Source organism: Ambystoma mexicanum, chromosome 4q (genome assembly GCF_040938575.1).
Source record: "Ambystoma mexicanum isolate Mex_15411 chromosome 4q, UKY_AmexF1_1, whole genome shotgun sequence".
In the NCBI taxonomy this organism is placed as follows: Eukaryota; Metazoa; Chordata; class Amphibia; order Caudata; family Ambystomatidae; genus Ambystoma; species Ambystoma mexicanum.
Window position 1 is genome coordinate 1,007,380,309 of NC_090928.1, and position 21,240 is coordinate 1,007,401,548.

Sequence of the window (21,240 nt, forward strand, 5' to 3'; positions counted from 1 at the left end):
CCCTAGATCAGTAATGTGTTAGAGGAATATTAACCCGAAGTAGGGTTGGACATCGTGTTAGCAAATAGTATAAAAGAGCAATGAATTCTAATGTACAGCGTCTCTCACTGAACACACCGAACTAGGCTGGAGTTCGCTGTGTTGTACTGAGGGCCGATAGCTATCTGATTTTGTTTTGTTCTTTGTAACTGATTCAGTATAAATGAATGATCTTTGTATGTTCCTTTGTAACCCGTGTTTGGTGTATTTCCTTTTGGGGTACTCAGCCTCGATATTTTGATTTTGTTTTCACAAGGAAAGGTGGGAGGGAGTTCCACAACTGGGCAGCTTTGACAGGAAAGCTGTTGCCTCCGGCAGTGCTCAGTTTGAATGGGGGTACCACTAGCTGGTTGGTGTATGCTACTCTGGTAGGTCTAGTGGATGTTCTTCAGTGAACCTTTCTGTTAGGTATTTAGGGGCTAGATCATTAATATGTTTGAATGTTAGCGAGGCTGTTTTGAGTTTAATTTTGTCCACTGTAGAGAACTAGTTAGATTGTCTTCTGACCTCTGAGATATGCTCTCTTATTGGGATTCCGAAAGCAGCTCTGAGAGCATTGTTCTGCAGGGTTTGGATTTTTTGCAGCGTGTGTTTATTAGATCCTATGTATAATGCACTGCAATAGTCTAGTTTAGATAATACCAGAGCTCTTGCAAGGGTGAGGCAGCTGGTAGTGGACAGGTATGGCTTTGCGGCTCTAATCAACTTGCAGGTATATGCGGTGCTAGATGCCATCGCACTCACCTGCTTTGTTAGGGAGAGGCAAGAGTCGAGGTAAAAACCTAATGTTTTTACCTCTTTTGCTGCCTTAATGGTGTTACCATCTATGACGAATGATGAGTAGTCGTCTTTCTGTCTTTTGATGTTTTGTGTATTCCCCAGTATGAAGAGTTCTGTTTTGTCATCATTCAGGCATGGACCATGGCGGGCCATCCATGCCTGAATGATGAGGTAAATCTTATTCACCAAGGCCAAATCCTGGTCATAATCCCCCGAAAGTGGGATGAGATTCTGAGTGTCGTCTGCATAGTTAGTGTAGGTGACACCCAGAAGGTCCAGATCATCAAACAGGGGCTTTGTGAAGATGTTATACATAGTGGGGGAGACGCAAGAGCCCTGGGGAACTCCACATGTAATGGGTACTGCGTCAGCTGCTGAAGAGGTAGAGAAAACCCTCATGGTTCTACCAGTTAGGAACGATTTGATCCATACAATGGCATGTGTGGAGAAGTGGGCAGCTGTTTCCAGATGGGTACAAAGCACATCATGATCTACCAAGTCCAATGCCGCTGAGAGATCCAGTAGGAGGAGTAAGGCCGTTTTCCCTCAGCTCATCGACCTGGGTTTTGAGATCGATGAGTGCGGTTTCAGTACTGTGCTGGGTTCTGAAACCTGATTGTCTAGTGCCTAGAAGATGGCGCAGCTCCAAGTATTTTTGAATCTGTAGGTAAGCCACTTTGTCTAGAATTTTTAACAGAAATGGTACCGTTGTAATGGGCCTGTAGTTGATCGGGATGGACGGGTCCAAGGTTTGCTTTATAAGGAGGGGGAGGACCCAAGATTGTTTGAGATTATCTGGTATCATGCCTGATGCAAAGGAGGAGTTAATGAGTTTAGAAATAAAAGGGGACAAGTCTCTGGCCGCATCTTTTATCAGTTGGGCTGGGCATAAGTCAACTCGACAGTTGGAAGGTTTGAGTGAGAGTATTATTTTTTCGATCTCTAGTATAGTTACTTTGGCGAAGTTACATTTTTGTTCTGGTTTGGTAGAGGTCAGTAGTTTACCTCTTTGGTTAGTTGATAGAGAAATATTTTGTTTCTTTTTCTCAATTTTAGTTTGGAGTGTGGCTATTTTGTCGTTTAATGCTTTTTGGATGTTAGAGCACCATATTTTATTGTTGTCACAGTTATCCTGAGCAGGGATGGGGTTTTACAGTTCCTTTAGTATAAGGAATAGCTCTTTGGTTTCAGATTTAGCCTGCAGTATTCTATTGTTAACGTTCTCTTTTTAGCTCTCTTTATTTCATTTTTATAAGTCTTGGAGACGTTGATGAGCGCAACTTTGTTTGTCTTCGTTGGGGTTAGTCGCCAGGCAAATTCACATTTGCGTTTTAGCATCCTTAAAGATTTGAGGTGGGGGGTAAACCAGGTGTTTAAATGTGCTCTAGGCTTTCTTTTTCTCATTTTCAATGGGGCGATAGTGTCTAGGGCTATGGCCATGTTAGAGTTGAATTCCTTTACTAGAGCTGAGGGGTCCAGTGAATCAGGTGGGGAATTTAGAGTTGGGAGGATAAGTGGTAGCAGTTTGTCAGTGGTTATGTTTTTTTTTATTACTAGTTGGTAAAGGGGGAGCCAATGCAATTTCAATGGGTTGGGACATGTTTTCATTTATAAGGAAGGTTATTAGCGCATGATCTGTCCAAATTTGTGGACTGACATTGGTAATGGTTACATTACAGATATGGTCAGCAACCCAGTCGAGTGTTCGGCCTTTTTCATGGGTGGGTTGTGAGATTTTTTGGGAGAAACCTAGTTCTGAGATGACATTGGCAATATTAGTCGCTTGCAAACCTTTGTGGTCATTGGAACCTAAATTTAGGTTTCCCAGAAGGATGGCTTGCGATTCGTTATTTAGGTTATTTGAGAGGATCATAGAAATGTCCTCCTCAAACGTTCCAATGGGACCTGGTGGTCTATAGATAAGGTGTATGTTGATAGATTGAGAGGGTGACTTTAAGAGTTTAGCGGTTAAGGTTTTGCAGGATTTAGTGTTTGAACGTGTTTCTATTTTTATAGTGAGATTATTTTGAGCAATGATGGCTAAGCCACCTCCTCGAGAATTGGCTCTATCTTCTCTGAGTATCTTGTAATTAGGGGGCAAGGAAAGCATCAGAGAAGGTCCTGCTGCTTGGTGCAGCCAAGTTTCCGTTATGGCTAGGAGGTCATAATCACCTTTTTGGATGAGATCAGCAATTTCAGTGGCATGTGCTATTAATGACCTAGCATTAATAAGGGCACCCTTCAGTGGGGTGTTTGGTTTTGATGTCGCCAAGGTGACACTACTTTTCTTTTTTGTTAGTCTATTACTTGATTTGCGGTGGTTGTTTGTAGGGTTATTACATTGGGAGTCATTTTTGGTATGGGGGGTGTTTGGTTTGTTGGCGTTAAGTTGGAGGTCTCTTCTATTACTAGGTTTTGTGACTAGTCTGGCTAGGGGTTCGTAAATTTTAGGCAATCTTGATCGTAGTTTGGCATTTCTGCTCAAGGTGTCGCATAGGAGGTTAGCTAGGGAGTGGTAAGTGATAGGTAAATATATACACAATATGCAACTCAGGCTAGGCAAGTTGGGTTAATATACAATTACAGGTGAACTAATACACAATATGTAGCTCAGGAAGGACAAGATAGGCTAATATGCACAGTTTGCAGCTCAGGGTAGGCAAGATGGGCTGATATGAGGTAGCGAGTGAATTGATGCACAGTATGTTGATGCATAGTCTAGTGAGCATAGTTGAATTATGCAGTGTGTGTACACTTTGATAGTCTAGTGAGGTAGTAGTAAGCAAAATGCCAGTCAGTACTCTAGTCATGACCTAGTCAACAGTAAGCAAGATGATCAGTAATGCGCACGCTATGCTAGTACAAGGTTAAACATGAGAGGCAGTTAAAATGATAAACACATAGTCGGAGATCAGATGAACAGATAGGCATAAATCCGTAGTAAGCGCCGTAGGCTAGGCAGGAGTCAGAGGTAAGCATGAACGATGAACAGAAAAGCGCCCAGTAGGCTAGTTCAGTGTGAGCACCATGGGTTAGGCATGTGGGTTAGTTCAGTCTTAAGCATAAAAGGCAAGGTCAGTGGTAAACACTATGTTGGGCACAAGTCTGTAGCTGATGCTGCTGTATGCTGCAGTAAAGCTAGTAGGCTGATGTGCTTTACTCAGCGTGATGATAAACCATTGTGTATACAGCCAACTCACGAGTGGCAAAGTTATGGGGGTTGGGCGTTAGGTAAGGGCACAGTATACAGTATTGTATGCTGTATATGCTTACCAGAGTGATGAGGTTCTTGTAAAGATGAGGTCCGACACGCATAGTGTTGCGCCGAGCAGCCGCGATGCGGCAGGACAGGCAGAGACAGGCTCTAGCCTTATATGGCAGGCCTTAGTTGGGCGGGCCAACCGACTTGCGCCTTCCGGTGGTGCAGGTCGGGATAAGTGAAGCAGGCCAGCCAATCCGAGCGTGCGGCGCTCTCAGCAAACAGCTGATGCTGTTACTAATAACAAGTAAACAATGGCATGGGTGCGGCCATCTTGGATTTGCGTGCCTCCCCGAGAGAGTGCTACGAATTGTAACACAGGACTTGTCTCTTCCATAACACCTGCAATGTCCTCCTTGATAGTGACATCGCCCATTTCCAGCACCAGTTTGTGGGCGTCTGGTGGTTGAGAGTCCTCTCGCCTTCTGAATTTTTGCAGGGCTGCCAGTCCTCTTGTGGGCATGCCTTGTGCCAGCCGCTCCTCCTTTTCCTGATAGCCTATGCTGGCACCTTTGAAGCTCTGCCCCGTACAGTCTGTAGTAGGGCCAGGCCTACCCCCCAGGCTTATGCTAGTGACTGTTCCCCTTCGCCATTTATGGTGGGGGGCCCAGTCTACTCTCCCTGGGGTGACCAGGTGTGAGTGGCAATGTAAGATCCTCCTCTCCAAGAGAACTCTGCCCAGAGTCTCTCACGTAGTTCCACCTGCCCCTTGTTCCCTCGCTGCTGATATGGGGCCCCCTGTGTGGAGGGTGGCACCTCCCCCTCCTCTGTTGGCCGTGTTCACTGCATAGACCATGGCTCTTCGTCGATTGTTTTGGGATTGCTGGTCTCCCGAGCGCTCCTCCTTGTTGGTGGTCCAATGTCCTTAATGGGGACACAGAGCCCACCAGAGTCCTCTGCTCGTCCTTCCAAGGCCTGTGGTAATCGTTGGAGCCCTTTGTGTCGGCTTCCGTGGCCTCTGGTGGCACCTTTGCTGCTCTGTCCCGTTTGCTCTATGGCATGGCCTGTCCTGGCCCGTTGGGCGTGTGCTAGCGCCTGTTCACCTTCGCTCTTTATGGGGGGAGCCCAAGTCTCCTCTCCCTGGGGCTGCCGGTGGGGTGAGATGCCCTGTAAATATTTTCTCCCTTGAGGAAAGGGGGTGGGGGGTCACGGTTCTGGGGCTTTTCTGACAATTGCTTTTGTTCCAAATTGTTAACATCCATGTGAACAGTCTGCCAACATGGGTATTGAAATAGAGTCGTCAGAATCTCTAGAGATAAACTGTTGCTGGTGTGTCACACTCCTGACAACAGAAACACATGTTGGCCAAAACAGAATGCAAGTTGGCCTAATAGGAATGCTTTGAGATGCTATTGATGGGCAATAATTCTGTGCATGGAGATATAACAATGTCCATCACGTCCAACCATTGCTCGTAGGGAGGCATGGGCGATAAGATCTATTTGTTTCAGGACATGAGATGTCCCTATCCCATGGGACTTTCACAGTTCCAATACTGTTTTTCTGGCCTTGTGTTCCCGTGTGTGTTTTACAACATAACATAACTTGTTTCAGTGCTTCACTGCTCTTTTTTCTCCAGGGATATGCAAGATGTGTTGTAAGAGTTAACTGGTCAGGTGTGGAGGTTTGTTTAAGGATGTATGCAGGATTCACCATATCCTGTTCAATATGCATGATTTGTATTCCTTTTTCTCAATAATGTAGCTTATTGAGAAATTAGTACAGAGTCTAATGGGGTACTAATTGGATTTTTTTCTGTTCCGAAATGCTGCGGCGTTTCAAAAAATAAAATAAAAGAAAGTCAAATAAAATGCCTGCCGGGAAAGGGAAAACGTAGTCCATTTTCCCTTTCCATGGCAGCCATCGGGAGCGGACGCGCTGGGAACAGAAGTGTTCCCAGTGCATTTGCTCCTGAGAAAAGAAGAAAAAAGAAGGTAAGTGGGGTTGGGAGGGCGTGGAGGGGATAGTTTGCAGGGGGGGAGTGTGGAGGAAAAAAAACATACCTGAGTCCCCGGCGGGGGGCGAAAGCAGCCTCCAGCCATGGGGAGGCTCGGAGTGGGGATTGCCCCGTTTCGATCCTCCTGATTGGCTAAGGGGCCTCCACGCCCGCCGCCGGGAACAAACGAACGCACGTACTTGCGTGCAAGGAATTTCCGGCCTGGTAATTCCCCAGCGAGTGCCAATCAGAATGCTTGTTACATTCTGGTCGACCCTCGCCGGTTACTAATGGGAGATAGCGGGGCACCAATGAGAATATGGTAGGTGTAACCATACAACAAAAGTTGCAAGATACAGGGTCATCTTTCAAAGGAGAGCTGGATATGCAGTCTTCATTAACAAGAATTTCCTTTGGAAATTAACTCTAAGAAGGTAGTCATGGAATAGGTGTGTGTGTTGATGGTTAACCATACTTAAAGTAGGCGGAGTAAGAAGAAGATGGTGCTGGGTATCCTGTAAAATGAAAGTGTTAATGCCTCAGTCTTGAGGCAGCCATGGAAATGGCACTGATAAGCCTGACAGTGTATATTATGGGAAGCAAAACATAATTGCAAACATGTAGGTGTCCTCTCTGCTCTATGGGATATCTTTGCTAGTAAAATATGCACAGTGAGGAGATTTCTTATTCCCGCACCCTAAAAAGCATTCCCCAACATATTCTGGGAGTGATGTTATTTACTTTTCTAAACCTCAGTCGTAGAATCTTTGTGGAAAGTGCTTAATTTTGTTCCAGGGACAAATATGGGTAAATATTCCACCTTGGTGATATTTTCCTTGGCTACATTATCACTGGATGCTGTCCAGAACATCTGTTTGGGCATGTGTCAGGAAGGAAGAGCCACCCCCGTAAACCAGGAAAGTCTAACACCATATTGCAGGGAGAGTACAGGTTTTCTTTACGTTTGTTTCATGTTTAGATCATCTCAAATTTTCACAATAATGGCTCGAGATCTTGAAGAAAGTGCATGCAAAATATATTAAAACATTGTGTAACGTTGGTTCATTCGCAACTACATTTTCTTGTCTCATGGACTAGAACACCAAATCACATGCTGTTACATTAAACAGACATTTGATTGAAAATGGCCTGTGTGGTGATGAAACTCTTTCTGATAAAAGTGATGTCTCAAAATAGGAGGACCTATATTCTACAAAGACCAACAGTCAAATGGTCAGTGACTTATACAAAAAAAACTCATAGTGTTTTGAATGTAGGGATTGTTCCAAAAGCAATATAGAGAATTGGGTGTGGTATACGATCTCACAGTCAGGTCAAGGTTTCTATGATCGACCCTGTACAAAGATCTACACTATTAGTGCTAATTCTGTGCTGTGCTGAAGCCATGGGTGATGTATGCATGCAGGTGGTTGATCCATTTTGAATCTTGTAGTCTAAGAATTAATTATATTCTTATAAAAACCCTGAGCCCACCTGTATTAGAACTGTGCATATCCTGGAAGCAGATCACAGCTGGATATACAGGAATCATAATGCACCTTGCTCTCATGAGATCCTGAAAACACATCTTTAATGCATTTTTAATGCCCGAGCTGTAGAACCTACATAAGCTACATTACAGATGCAAAGTAACTTGATTTTGTATACTTTGGGCTTCCGTTATTGAAATGTATATCTTCTAGTGTGAAAACCCAGCACTTATCAAATTTGAGAGACCGACTGTGGAAGACATCCACGCTGTGGCACCACTTTGTGAGTCAACATGCTAAGAGTAACCACGTTATCCTTTTCTGAATATAGAACAGAGAAATTGGTTGTAAGTTTATCAGACTGATTACTCATTAGTGTGCCTGTTATTAACATCTTCCAAAGCAAACTTAGACAGACAATATAACATGTTGTTCTCCCCTCCTTTGGAATGCACTTTGCTAAGTTATATAATCATCAACATGTATCAACAGCTTTGATACCTTTACACCCTGAAACAAAACAGTTTGCCTGTCTTCTACATGATTCCTAGTGTATGATATTTTTGTACCACCATCCCTTAATTGCTGAGTTCTTGGATTTAGGATTTGATCAGTTCTAATTTTTGATAATTGATTCCACAAACCAGACATTCATCTGGGTGGGTTTAGGGATACATCTGCAGAATTACATGTGGTGTTTTAAGGTTGCTCCCTTAAATGATCGGAGCTGTATTTCATACTCCGGTGCTATGCAGTGCCCGGTGAATGGAAATGCTACGGCACTCAAGCCGGATGCCTCGAATGGCTCCAGTGCCCTGTCATCATATATTCAGAATTGTTCAAATGTAGTGGCACACACCTTCTCACCAACAAGCCACAACCTGCCCTACTTGCTTCTTTGGGGCGGCCCGTGCACACCCCAGCTTAATCCAAGCCTCACCATGCAAGCTCCATGATGTTTGTTTGTCCTCTTCTGCACAGGCCCTCTCAACCATTTTGTGTAGCATAATCGTAGCATCCTTGGTGGCCATTAGAGAAATGCTGTTTGCAATTTGCGTGCTTATGGAGGACCCCCCCCCCCGATAGAAGAGCCCGAGCTAAGGCCCACTGATTACGAAGAAACTGGCTGAGTGCTAAGAAGTGGCCTTCTAACACTGAAAATGTCAATTGAACCACACGCACGTACCAAACAAGAAACCAAAAATAAAACGACGGACACGCAGCAAGTAGGAATGCCTACACATTCACCCCCGATTCCTCCCCTTAGATCTCCCCACCGGCATCAATATGACCTACTTTGGAGGGAGGCCGCGTCGTCGGACGTTGGGCCCGCTGGCATCGGAGCAAGTCGGACGTCCGTGGGGTGTCCTCTCTCCGGGGACGGAGCCTCGCTGCCGGCTTCTTGGCTGGGCTGTGGGGGCGATTGAAACAACCCCGCCGCCCCCGGAGCGGGATGCCATTGGGGTCGCTGGGGGTCCCTTTGCGGAGGACCTGGGTGCGGAGGAGAGGGGGACAGGGATGGGCCTAATCCAAGCGTGCCCGGGATCGAGTTCGGCATTTCAGGAAGCGGTGGGCGGAGAGCCCGAGACCGAGTGCTGCCGCGACCTGCCCTCTGGTGGCAGAACGGAGCCGCTTCATGGAGTAATGAATTCAGATGAAGTCAATGGCAACAGCCTAACCACTGAGAAAGGATTGAAGGAATTTTTGGACAAAACTTTTGCAAAAAAAGACACTGGTGTGGAAAAAAGCGCACCCTGCAAAAAAACCAAGGATTGAAAGTGAGACTCACCCAGTGATCATAAGAGCCGCTCTACCGAGTCCTGACTTGGATTTAACGGACAACAGAGACCATAATTGCTCCAACAGAACTTTATCGTACCTGGAGGACCCTGATGCAGATGTAACAGATGATTTGAACATCTTGAGAGAACACAACTGGGGCAAGATATACACTTACTCAACGACAGAAGCACAAGACGGGTTTCAGTCCAAAACAGTTTTGGATCATTCATTCAATTTCCAAAAAGATGGTGATGAAAAGGTAAACACTCCAGATTTCAAATCAAACGAAATCCCATTTAATCAAAACACAAAAAGTCAAGGGTAAAAAAACCTAAGCCAACTGGCTCATCAACACCCAACAACAGATTACCATTAAATACACAGACGAAAAGAACAGGTAAAATAATAACCCCGACAAATAACCCGATTGGAAGGTTCTTTGAAAAATTGGGAAAGATCCCAACGGTGAACCGGTTTGAACTGTCCGACCTGGAAATCTTGGAGGGGATCCCACCATCTCCCCAAAGAAACGTACTTAAACAACCAGTTTTAGTACAGCGAATGGAAAATGCCAGCTCATTACCCTAAATACGCTGGCACTACAATCCACCCAGATCTCAACAAAAAACTGAATCAATCAATACTAACACAGATTCAAGAATTACGGAGCAAAAGTCAGAAAACAACGATGAAGGGCAAAAAAATATCCCGGGACAATCAGCTGTTCCCACAGATGGGGAAGAAAAGAAACAAGAATCTGTATCACAGTTAGATTTGACTGAAGAAAGAAATCATGAAGTAGCAAAAACATCAGAATTTACCACGAGCCAAAAACTACCGCCTTTGCTACCAGGATTGTTAGACAAAATGGACAAAGTTGAACTATCCAATGAAACTAATATGGTGAAGGAGAAAGAAAGGGAAAACAATTCAACGATGACTCAACCAAATCACCAGAGAAAACAGGAAGAAATCAAATTGGCGGAGGCAATACTAAATTACAAAAACATGTTAAAACTCAGAGACACAATTTCAGGTAGGAAACCTGCCCCTCAGCAAAGAAAGAACGATGTCTCAGCGGATGCCTTACGACTGCTACTCTCTACTCCACATAAAGTAAAGATGGAAAATGAAGTGCAAAAAAAAGGAGAAAAACTCACCCGCCAAAAGCATTGACATATTACCTATTATGTCAGCCGTGACCATTGCGCTTGCACCATTTGGGAAATTATATGAAACCATCGATGACACGCTGAGGGACCATACCTCACTACTAGCGGCATGTAACTCAAAGCTAATCCATCTTGAAGGCTATATAATGGCCCTAGAAGCATGGAAGGCAAGCACAAACGACCAAGGCTCCATGACTGATAATCCTGAGGTATTTCAGTTCAAAAACAAATCAGTGAACGTCAGTTCCCAAACGGACTTGATTGAGAATAAGGAAAAAAAATCGAAGATGCATACTCAACGACCACTGATAAAACTGGCGAGAGGCCGACATATACCTCTAACAAAGAAACACTTGAGTATTCACGACAACCATGCATCACTAAAAGAGACATGAGCTCACACGTAAAGCCTTGCAACATGGAAAAGACTCCTAAAGATCAAACTGATGAAGTTCAATTCAAATTGCAGAGCAAAGAGAGTGTCCAACAACAGCCGAGAGAAAAGACTATAAAATGTCAATCATTAGTGAAAGAAAAACAAAACACAAAAGCACTCCACATACAGAAGAAAATGTCAACCGAAAGCAATACAAACAAACTCATGACTAAATGGATAACGGTGATTGATCAAAAATCAAAGTCCACGAAAAACGACTCCCAACAGAACATCAAACTAGGAGAGTCGGGTCAAGTCATCGAAGATAACTCACTTGACCTATCCAATTTAAGTGTCTACTCCACTGAAACATCGGAGTCAGATATACCTCGACCGTCCATAAAAAAAAGAAAGGTGTCTTTTTTGGACGACAAATCTCCGAATCAAGATCCAAAGGATACACAACATCAGACTCAAATATCAACATCAATAAAAAAGAAAGACAAAGCAGAAGATACAAGCGACAGAAGACGTCAGATTACTCCAGAGAGGAAAACACTGTTCCGCTTGGCTAATACAAAGATCAACAAAACCAAACTGAAGCATGGAGGAAACAATGATTCTCGTTTAAAGAGTAATAAGGAAAAACTCGGTGCTGCAAGGCTCGGAGAGACACCAAACAGCGATTCTTATTGTAGACACAAGTACTCGACTAGTCAAAGTGAAAAACAAAAAAACTCTAATACTCCAACATACAGAAAAACTAGTCACAGGACAGAAGAAACCAGATGAAAAGACAAATCCTTGGACAGGACAACCAGATCAAATCTAAGACTCTTTGTCTCGCCTTCACAGCAAAATCCTACGCAAACATCTGCTATCTTCGCTCACAAGAGTCACTCGTCGCGCACGCTGAAACTAGAACGACGTGACAGAACGGGAGAAAAAATTGTCCTAAACAGAAGAGCAACTATGAAGCTCTTGGAAAAAATTCATAAAGGAGACCAAATCAGAAGTGCGGACATAAACATAGTGGAATTCGCACATAAAGCTAGGACAGACAGCATCTTTCTGCATATCACGTCTCAAACAGTGAAAAAACTCTTGCTCTTGGCAACAGGAGAACTGTCAAAAAGAGGTTATCTCCTAAGAGAAACTACATCAGAAGAAAGAGGTCACAGGAGAGCCCATTCACACGTAACAAAACCAGAACGTAATTATGAGACCAACGAAAAAGAAAGATGGAAACCGGCACAGAGAACTCCAAATGTGAAAGACACTCTTAGAACGAAGAGAAAATTCAACCACACACCAGAGAAGAATGAGCGAAAAAACATAGATGAAAGAAGCATAGTTCGAGAAATCATAAGTTCAAACTCGTCGTACATCAGAAGAGATGAAGAAAGAGCAAAGATCAGCGAAAGTTCTACCACCAAAGGGCGGTGGAGAACAAACGAGGAGGCCTCAGGAAGCACATCAAATAGAAACCCAAGGGGTCCACTCCCCCGACTGGTCGCAAGGGAAAAAGAAACACGCAGTGAACGAGAAAAGCCTCTGACCCAGAATCACGCAGATAAGATTGAAAAAGATCCCAAAAAATGGGCATGGATTCCATCGGTACTGACACGCTATGTCAAGAAATAGCAATCAAATCGTCCCCCGGCGAGTATTGGAAGGGTCTCATCAAAGCAAACGCATGGTGCACAGAAGCAGGAGCAAAAGATCATTATTGGCTCATGGAACACCAGAGGCCACACCCATCTGACTCAACCTGGGGAGATAAATCTTGGCCGATTTGACCTAATAAGCTTGCAAGAGACCTGGCTGCTCTACCCGCCTAGCTTGGATGGCTACGAAGTCTTACTCTCTCCTGCTCTAAAAGCGGATAGAGGCCGACCTATATCAGGCCTTCTAACAGCTGTCAGGTCAGGGGGGACCTTGCGAATAGCCCACAACCTGAGATCATCCTTGGCAATCCAGGCAATACTTTTGAAATGAGCAAAAGATGAAACATCCCAGGAAAAGCCCAGTCACGACCTTATCCTCTTACTGAACATCTATTGGAACCCAATGGAACCCAAAACAAATGATTTTCTGAACACCCTGGAAAAAATATTAACAGACGTCGCTGAAACTTACGATATGGATCACATCTTGATATGCGGCGACCTGAACGCTACTTGTCCTGTTTCTAAAGCTACAAAGACACTGCGAAACACCGCCAATTCACAATCAATAGCATGAGGACTTGCATAGTGTGAGTTGATGAAATCCCGGGACCTGTATAACTTGAACTCCTTAGAAACTGCTAGTCCAAAGATTCCAACATGGGAAAGTGAAGGAAAGGAAAGAACTATCGATTACATCTTTGCCTCTAAAGAGCTATATTCAATAATCAAGAGGTTTACGGTAGTGAAAACCACCTGCAGTGATCACAACCTATTAACTGCGACATGGTCAGTAAGAACACACGCACCGGTGGTAAAGTCATACAAGCTCGAAACAAATTCACAAGGGAATCGGCTGAAAATGACATCGGATGCCTTAATTGACATTACAGCAACTTACAATAGACAATCCAGTGCAAAAATTCTCACTGAAAAACTTGACTATTGTCCACTTCTCATTCTCTGCTTGTGCCCAATGCATAAGAGAAGACCGGAAAAAACTCATCTGCACAAACATAATGAAGAACTGAGGATAAAGAAATCCTACTTACGAAAAATAACACAGCAGGCTAAATTAAACCCAACACAAACAAATCTTAAGTTGGCAACTACACAAAAAAAAGGTTACAAAGCATGGCTCCAATCAGTTCGATGGGAACTGTATCAAGAAGACGCAGAGTCCATGTTGAGAGCAGTGTGTAAAAAGAACTCGCAAGACTTTTGGAAGCTAATAAAAAACAAATTGGCAGTCGCAGACAAGACCATTACCAACAGTGTCTCAGAAGAGAAATGGGTAGAATAATTTACTGAACTATTCAAAGAACCAACGCCAATAGAAACTAAAGTGGCAAAACGAGATACATCGCAATGGATAACATGCTCTGAGCAGGTTATTCTGGAAAAGATCAGGAAGTTAAACAACTCTCGTGCACCTGGCCCAGACGGAATTTCTAACACTCACCTCAAACAGGATGCAAAAGCCTGGGCACTGTTAATAACGGAAATATTCCGAAGATGCAGGATTACAAGATCCATTCCCGACACGTGGAAAACAGCAAATATCGTTCCTATTTACAAGAAGGGCTTGAGGAACGACCCAAAAAATTATAGGCCGATTGCACTTCTGGATGTGCTCGGAAAACTTTTTGGCTCCTTGGTGTTGGACGAATTTCAGACATGGCAGAAGGAGGCAAAAACAGCGGACCCATTACAATCAGGGTTCGAAAAGAACTTAGGCACCTCTGTCAATATTATGCTGATTTGCATCTTGAAATCCAAAGTCTTTGAGGATCAACCTACAATTTTCATCGCCACGATTGATCTGGTCCAAGCTTTCGACCGTGTAACTAGAGGAAAATTATGGAAGAAACTGGAAAAACAAAACTGCCCATTATTTATCCTCGAACCCATAAAGGCCTTGCACAGCGACACTTCAATCAGAGTCCAGCTCAATGCAGCCAACAACCATACAGACGGCCAGAGGAGTCAAGCAAGGTTGTCCCCTGGCGCCGGCGCTGTACAAGGCATACATGGGGGACATAGTGGACGCAGAAAATGACACCCGTTCCTTTCCTCCCCAAATAGGTGAGTTGAAAGTGACCCACCTGCTTTACGCGGATGACATCTTTTTTCTGGACCAAACGCCCATCGGGCTCCAGAGACAACTGGATAGTCTTACCCGCTACTTAAAGAAAAACGACCTGGAATTAAACACTTCAAAGACCAAAATAATGATCTTGGGAAAAGCATCTAGACCAAGTAAATGCCCTCAATGGTTTGCAAACTCAGAAAAACTGGATACAGTAAAGAGTTTCCAATACCTGGGGGTGAAATTATCTTCCAGCAGAATTGAAATAACGATGCAAGAACACCTGTTCTTTAAGGCAAAAACACTAGCAGCCCAAGCACTATCCCTGGAACGAAAATTCAGTAAATTTTCAACTCTACCGATAATAAAATTCTTTAAAGCAAAAGCCACCCCAGCTTTGACCTATGGAGCAGAGGCAATGCCATATCTCCCGAAGACGCTGTGGGCAAAACTGGAAGGCACATTTTGGCGTTGCGTGCTCCGTTTGCCAGACTCCACCCCTGTAGCAAACATCCGACGCAAACTAAGTTTGCAATCATTGAAATCAGTGGTGGAGAGAAACAGTCTACTGTTTCTGGGAAAAATCTTAAGGCTCCCCAGACCAAACATTTTGGACATCATTTTCAAAGAAATGAAGAGCGGCAAAAACCCTATGCTAACAACTTGGTATAACAGCCTTTTGGAACAAGCAGCACAAATTGGTTGCTCTGAATGGGAAATCGAACGTATTCCAGGGAAAATAAAGAAGAAATTAAAGTTACAAGACTGGATCGATACGTTACAAAAAGCGGAAGAACACACAATCCCGACCCATCATACAACCAACACTCAAAAGCTGGACGAAGTAAGAAACTATCTAAAAAAGTTCCCAGACAAAAGACTGCGAACAATCTTCTTGAGAGCAAACTGAACATTCTGAAGACAAATGAAATTCTCTTTCTCAGGAAGCAATCAGAGAATAACAACTGCCGCTATTGTAAAAGGTTGGATACTGAAACACTACGACATCTACTTCTTCACTGCCCAGGAACGAACAAACTCAGACAAACTTACCTCCACCCATACGGATTAAAGTATCAGACTGCCAGTGAAGAGGATTGGTGGAATAAGCTAATGAGCGGGGATTCAACTACCTTGACTATAGCGACTGCAACATTTCTGGACAGCTTGAAGTTGGAAGAAAAGATATCTGAGAACAAATAGGAAATTGTTCTCCTCTTTAAAGAAGAAAAAGAACATCATGGAAGGTAGCAGGAAGCACAAATAAACCAAACAATTAAAGGAAACATGTTGGAATCGAGTGAAGGCAAAAATCTTGTAAAAATTGTAATACAATTAAACACAAGCAAAAAAATAAAAAAAAAAAGAAATGCTGATGCACACGGGTGTTGGTAGGTCTGGAAAAGATCTGGGGCTATGCTAATTTCGGGATTGTCGGGACTCAGGGCTAGCTAGCCTTTTAGTTGTAGCTCCTGAGCTTCTATCTGGGGCCACAACCAAAAGACCTGGGGCTATAGCCCCCTTAGCCCCGCCACCCACAGCAACGCCTCTGCCATTTGATACCTTTATAGCAGGTGGCAGTCCCAGTGCAAAGGAGATGCAAGTGGCATACCCCTTGAAATGTGGCATACCAAGAACGTGTATACTCTAGGACTAGGTGTTGTGACAGTGGAGGAGGCGCAGGCCTGTTTTCTGTGGTAATAGTGACTGCAAACCTGCTTCCCATGTATTACCTAAGTGTATGTACCCTGTTACTCACCACTGTGCCTTTTAACCTGGACAGAGTTTTGGTGTTTTCCTTCTGTGAAGGAGGGATTTGTTTATATCCTGTCCCATGCTGTGTGTACATGAATGAGTGAGGCGGTGCATCGCGTGAATGAGGGATGATGCAAACACATTAGATGGCTGCCTGATTCTGGGTGGAATATTGGGAGTGAGCCTTTGTTGGAGGTTCAGTGAGAGTCAGTTGGCGCCTGCTGGCTCGGTCCAATGCTGTTTCTGGTTGGTGTTCCTGTCCATTTAACATGTTATTCTTCCCATTCTCAATTTCTGGAGCATTTATATCACGCCATAGGCAGGCCAAAATCGAACCAAAGTACACAAGCACATGTGAGATACAGGTAACAGAAACTTAACAAAAGACAAATGTTTTAAAAGATTTTCGAGACGAGGTATCGTTATTCTTCGGATTCAATGCTACTGAGATTCTGTGATCCCGATACTGTAAATTAACCTCTACCATGGAAGAGAATAAAGCAACTTGGAACAAGTAGTTGAGGTTCCGTCTAAATTTTTTACAACTTGTCCTCAACAGGTTTCCAGGGCAAAATAAAAGATTTTACCTGGAAGTAATGTACTCGTTGCCCTAGCTTTATCTTTCTAAATGGTATGCATCCTCCCCTGCCTGGCTGCTGTGGGCACAGTGTAAACCTGGCTGGCGCTGAGTGCCAAGAGGCAATTTTGCTTGTATTGTGTGCTATACAAATGTAAAACAACATGCACATTATTTTGCTAAGTGTGTCTTGCAAATGTACACTCACACAAACACACATACGCACACACACATATTCCAAGTCAAATCCTGTCCAGGTTTCTAGTACTACGACTGGCCATGCAACCAATTGTTTGCAAAAACAAGTTTGTATTATGTATGAGCTTGTGCAGCCACAGTAGATATTTTAAAATATGCACCTCTCAAAGGACATTCCATAACCAACAGAAGCCATGCTTTACATGAAAAGGAGGCTTTCTGAGAGGAATGGAGTTTGCCAAGTTTGGGAAACAATTGACAGGCTGATGTTCAAAAGAGTTTAAGCCACAGTGGAAATAATGTGCATGTTTGAAGAACACACGATAGTCTCAAAATTAATGTATGCCCTACTGATTATTGAACTGCATTGTATTCAACAGTATGTAAAGATGACACAAACAATTACCTGCTTTTACATAGGTAAACAGCTATGGTGCAGTTCATTATTTAAAGAGCAAAGATAAGATATGATATACAAGACTACTTTACTTCGAATTACATTATGATGCATACATTCCTAATCTTTATTTATTTTTGTATTTTATTTTTAAACTCTTTATTTAGGTTATTCAAAAATAAGTACAATTCAGAACAGACAATCAAAAATGGAACAAATAGAGCATTACAAAATATCAAATGTGATAACTAAATCAAGGCAAATACAGTGAGGGAAAAAAAAAACTCTACAAACCTTAATTGCCAATTCACCACTAACCAATTATCCTAAACAGCACTTTTACACTTAACTAACAAAATAAAAAACATCAAAGACACCACAAACATCAACCCTCCCCTCCCACCACCCACTGCCCAAAATAAAATTAAAAAATAACACATTCTGACAGAGCATCAGTCATAAAACTCATTGAATTTACTCCATTGCTCCATTGCTCATTCCGAATCTTTATTTGTAACCATGTCTAAAATAATGCAGTTTCGCAGATGTTTTCACCTCCCCATCCACTTAAAAAACTATTAGTCTAGCTTTACTACAGACCCAAGAGATGGCAACCCTTTTTCCATTATATAAATGGTCAGTGACCAGTTCAGATGTGCTCTAGTTGCACTTCCACACATCTTGTGATTGTGAGCATAATTCAGTATGCTCGTTGTGCTGGAGATGCTCAGGACCAAATAATACAGTTACATGAGCGTATGTAACTGGAGGAAGCGACGTATAAGAAATACTGTAACCATATGTTTATTAATTGTCCATTCAAAGTGATCTACTATAGGTTCATCGACCAAAGAGAAGCAAAAGGCTGCAGGCCAAGAGCCTTCTGAAGATCAGAGAACTCACTTTCACTAGTGGTGTGTTAATTGAGAAAGGACTGCTACTATCCTTTGGCTCCAGAAATAATATCTGCTGTTGCTTGTACGTACTTCAGTAATGTTCTTAATGCTGCAATTACTTTTAATGAGATGTTCAGGGGTAAAATGGTGTGAACTGTTGAAAAGCATTAGTTATATTTGTGACAGAACTATTTTCATGTATGTTTATCTTTACTGAAATAATGTACAGCACAGGCTGAATGGTTTCTAGGCGCTAAAGCTTAAAGGAAACAGCTGACAAGTATTTATAGTCTTCAAAAAGCGAAAATACAGAAACGTTCACAGGTGTAAACTGGCAGAGATAGCCACATTATCATTCATTGCTTGTAACATTTTAAGAAAGTTAAGCTGAAGGACCAATACAAATATATGAAAACATTTGGCTACCTAATAGATTAAAAGATAACTAAAGTTAATGGGTTGGTAGCTGCCCATTTTCAAAAAGCACAATGAGTATCCCCAGAGTGAGTGTCTCCAGAGCCAATTTGAAGATATGAGCATATACAATATTTTTGAGTGCAAGCGGATTTCCATATTTAATAATATATTCATATCATACATTTGGAAATACTTTATTCCTTATAATGCACTGCCTTCCCTGAATTGTTGCACATGCGAATTGATGGAATGCTGGTGAGCACTTGGTCAATATGTCACTCGCTTGGAAACATTAACACTATTTCACAGACTAAACGTACCGACAAAGCATACCATGTTCACACCTTCCGTTGGTGACAAAAGGCAAACAACCAGTCTGTGGCAGCCCCGACGAAAGCATAGCCACATTAGAAGTTGCATGCAATATGTTATCACACCTAGACTTTGACATAATGTTCTTTCAAAAGCTTTTTTTAAAATCCATGTAACTAATAAATTAAATCTTGGTGCATGAAATTGAATAATATTGATCACTTGTATTTATGACAACGTGACTACATTATATGTCAATAATTACTTAGTCACAAAAAATACAATACTACACAACGTTCTTTAAGAAACCTACCTCGACTGACTCGGGTCCTGAGGCCATTACTTCTGGTGGTTGTACACCGACGGGTCTCGACGGCCTGGTAGTCACTTCAGACCACGCACTGCTATTCGTGCCTCCATTCACAGTGCTTGCTAAGATCCGATATTCATACTTGTTCCATGGACTCAAAGCTGCTGTCTGGTCCACAAATGTCCTTGAATCGTTAAAAGGTAGAGTCACAATTGATAGGACCTGTTCTTTTCCTTTCACCCGCCGTTCGATTGTGAAGTTTTGTACAATACCATTTGGCTGCTGAGGAAGCTGCCACGATATGATCACTGAGGTCGGTGTGTCAGAATATAGCTCGGGCGGTGGGATATCTGCAGGTTTGTCTGGCAAGGTCCGAATGGATGGAGACTCAGCCGAGAGAGTGCATCCTTTTGAGGTGCACCCTTCCACACTGAATTGATATTCCATGTATGGCTGGAGGTGGAGGACCGTGTAATTCAAGCTGTGGCCTGGTACGACTGCATGCCGTTGACCATTCCTGAGGATATTGTAGTGAGTTAGCCTTCCATTCGGCTTTGATGGGCACTGCCACTTGATGACTAGTGATCTGGACTGCACTTCCAATACAAGTGGTGGGTCAATAGGTCCAGGTGCTGTGAAAATGAACAAGGACATTCTGAAGATTATGTCAAGGATTGACTTCGTATGACTAATTACAGGATTATCAACATAACAAACACACCTGTTTTGAAGATAGTCACTGTTAGTGTTATGTGGTAACACCTTTGATGATAGAAAAGCTTCAATGTCTGACCACATTTTAACCCATAGTCCTTCAACGAGATGCTACATTTCTCTATTTCTGTAATCACACTTTCGACTGCAAACCACAAAATACACAATGAGGCGGTCAGTGTCAAAGCAGGGGGAAATTACCTTCATCATAATCTATTCAACACATGAAAACATCATCACTGTACTGTGAGTGCTGATATGTTTAGTGTGTTAAATAGAACAATAGCTTCTAATAAGTGTGAGAATCACCCTAACCCCACCATTCCCAAACCTGAGAGGTTGTCTTTCTTCTACACATGTTCTTCCTACCTGCAATCGGCCCTTATAGCTACGTCCCAGTATGATTTCTATGTTTATCTTGATTTCCATGCCCATATTTAAAAGACTACGGGCCTCATTACGAGTATGAAGGCAGCCATGCCCTTAATAAGGGCATGGCTGCCTCCATACCGGGTCCCAGTACCGGGTTCCTTCAATGAGGAATTACCGGGTCATTCCAACATTGGTGCACCCGGTAATTCCTCATTGAAAAAACCCATCCCCATTCCCATTTGAGCCCCCATAGGGCTCAATGGGGAGGGAGCTAATAACGTGCCCGTTATTAGCTCCCTGGTTCCCTTGCGGGACCCGCTAAGGATGTCTGATCTGAGCAGACGTTCTGAGGGGGTCCCGCAAGGGGACCTCGTAATAGGGGGTGCCGTAATGAACGGTGCCGTTCCTGTACCGGCACCCTTCATTACGGGAGAGCCTGGGTCTTAATGAGGCCCTTCATGTAACAATTGGGACCAAGCCTAAACTAAATGACACAATAATAAAATATTAACTGAAGAAAATATATGCCATCTGGCTCATCTTGCGTTACAGGACAGAAACATATGCTTCACATTTTCATCACAATGTCACCAGTACAACCCTAAATGAACTGACATTTTTTTAGTAATCAATCCATAGTGTAGTACCATCTGTGCAATATTTTCAAGGGACAGTTGGTGTCTTTTAAAAATCGGAAGAGGC

The 21,240-nt window shown here is 43.1% G+C and overlaps 1 protein-coding gene across 1 annotated transcript in view; it reads right to left on the reverse strand.

Moving 5' to 3' along the window:
- The window catches only part of USH2A (usherin), a 4,817,015-nt gene that overhangs the window by 1,828,956 nt on the left and 2,966,819 nt on the right, over positions 1 to 21,240 (reverse strand). The window contains exon 41 of the mRNA XM_069608572.1: positions 19,456 to 20,084. Within this exon, the coding sequence (XP_069464673.1) occupies positions 19,456 to 20,084 (629 nt within the window). The remainder of the gene's footprint in view (positions 1 to 19,455; positions 20,085 to 21,240) is intronic.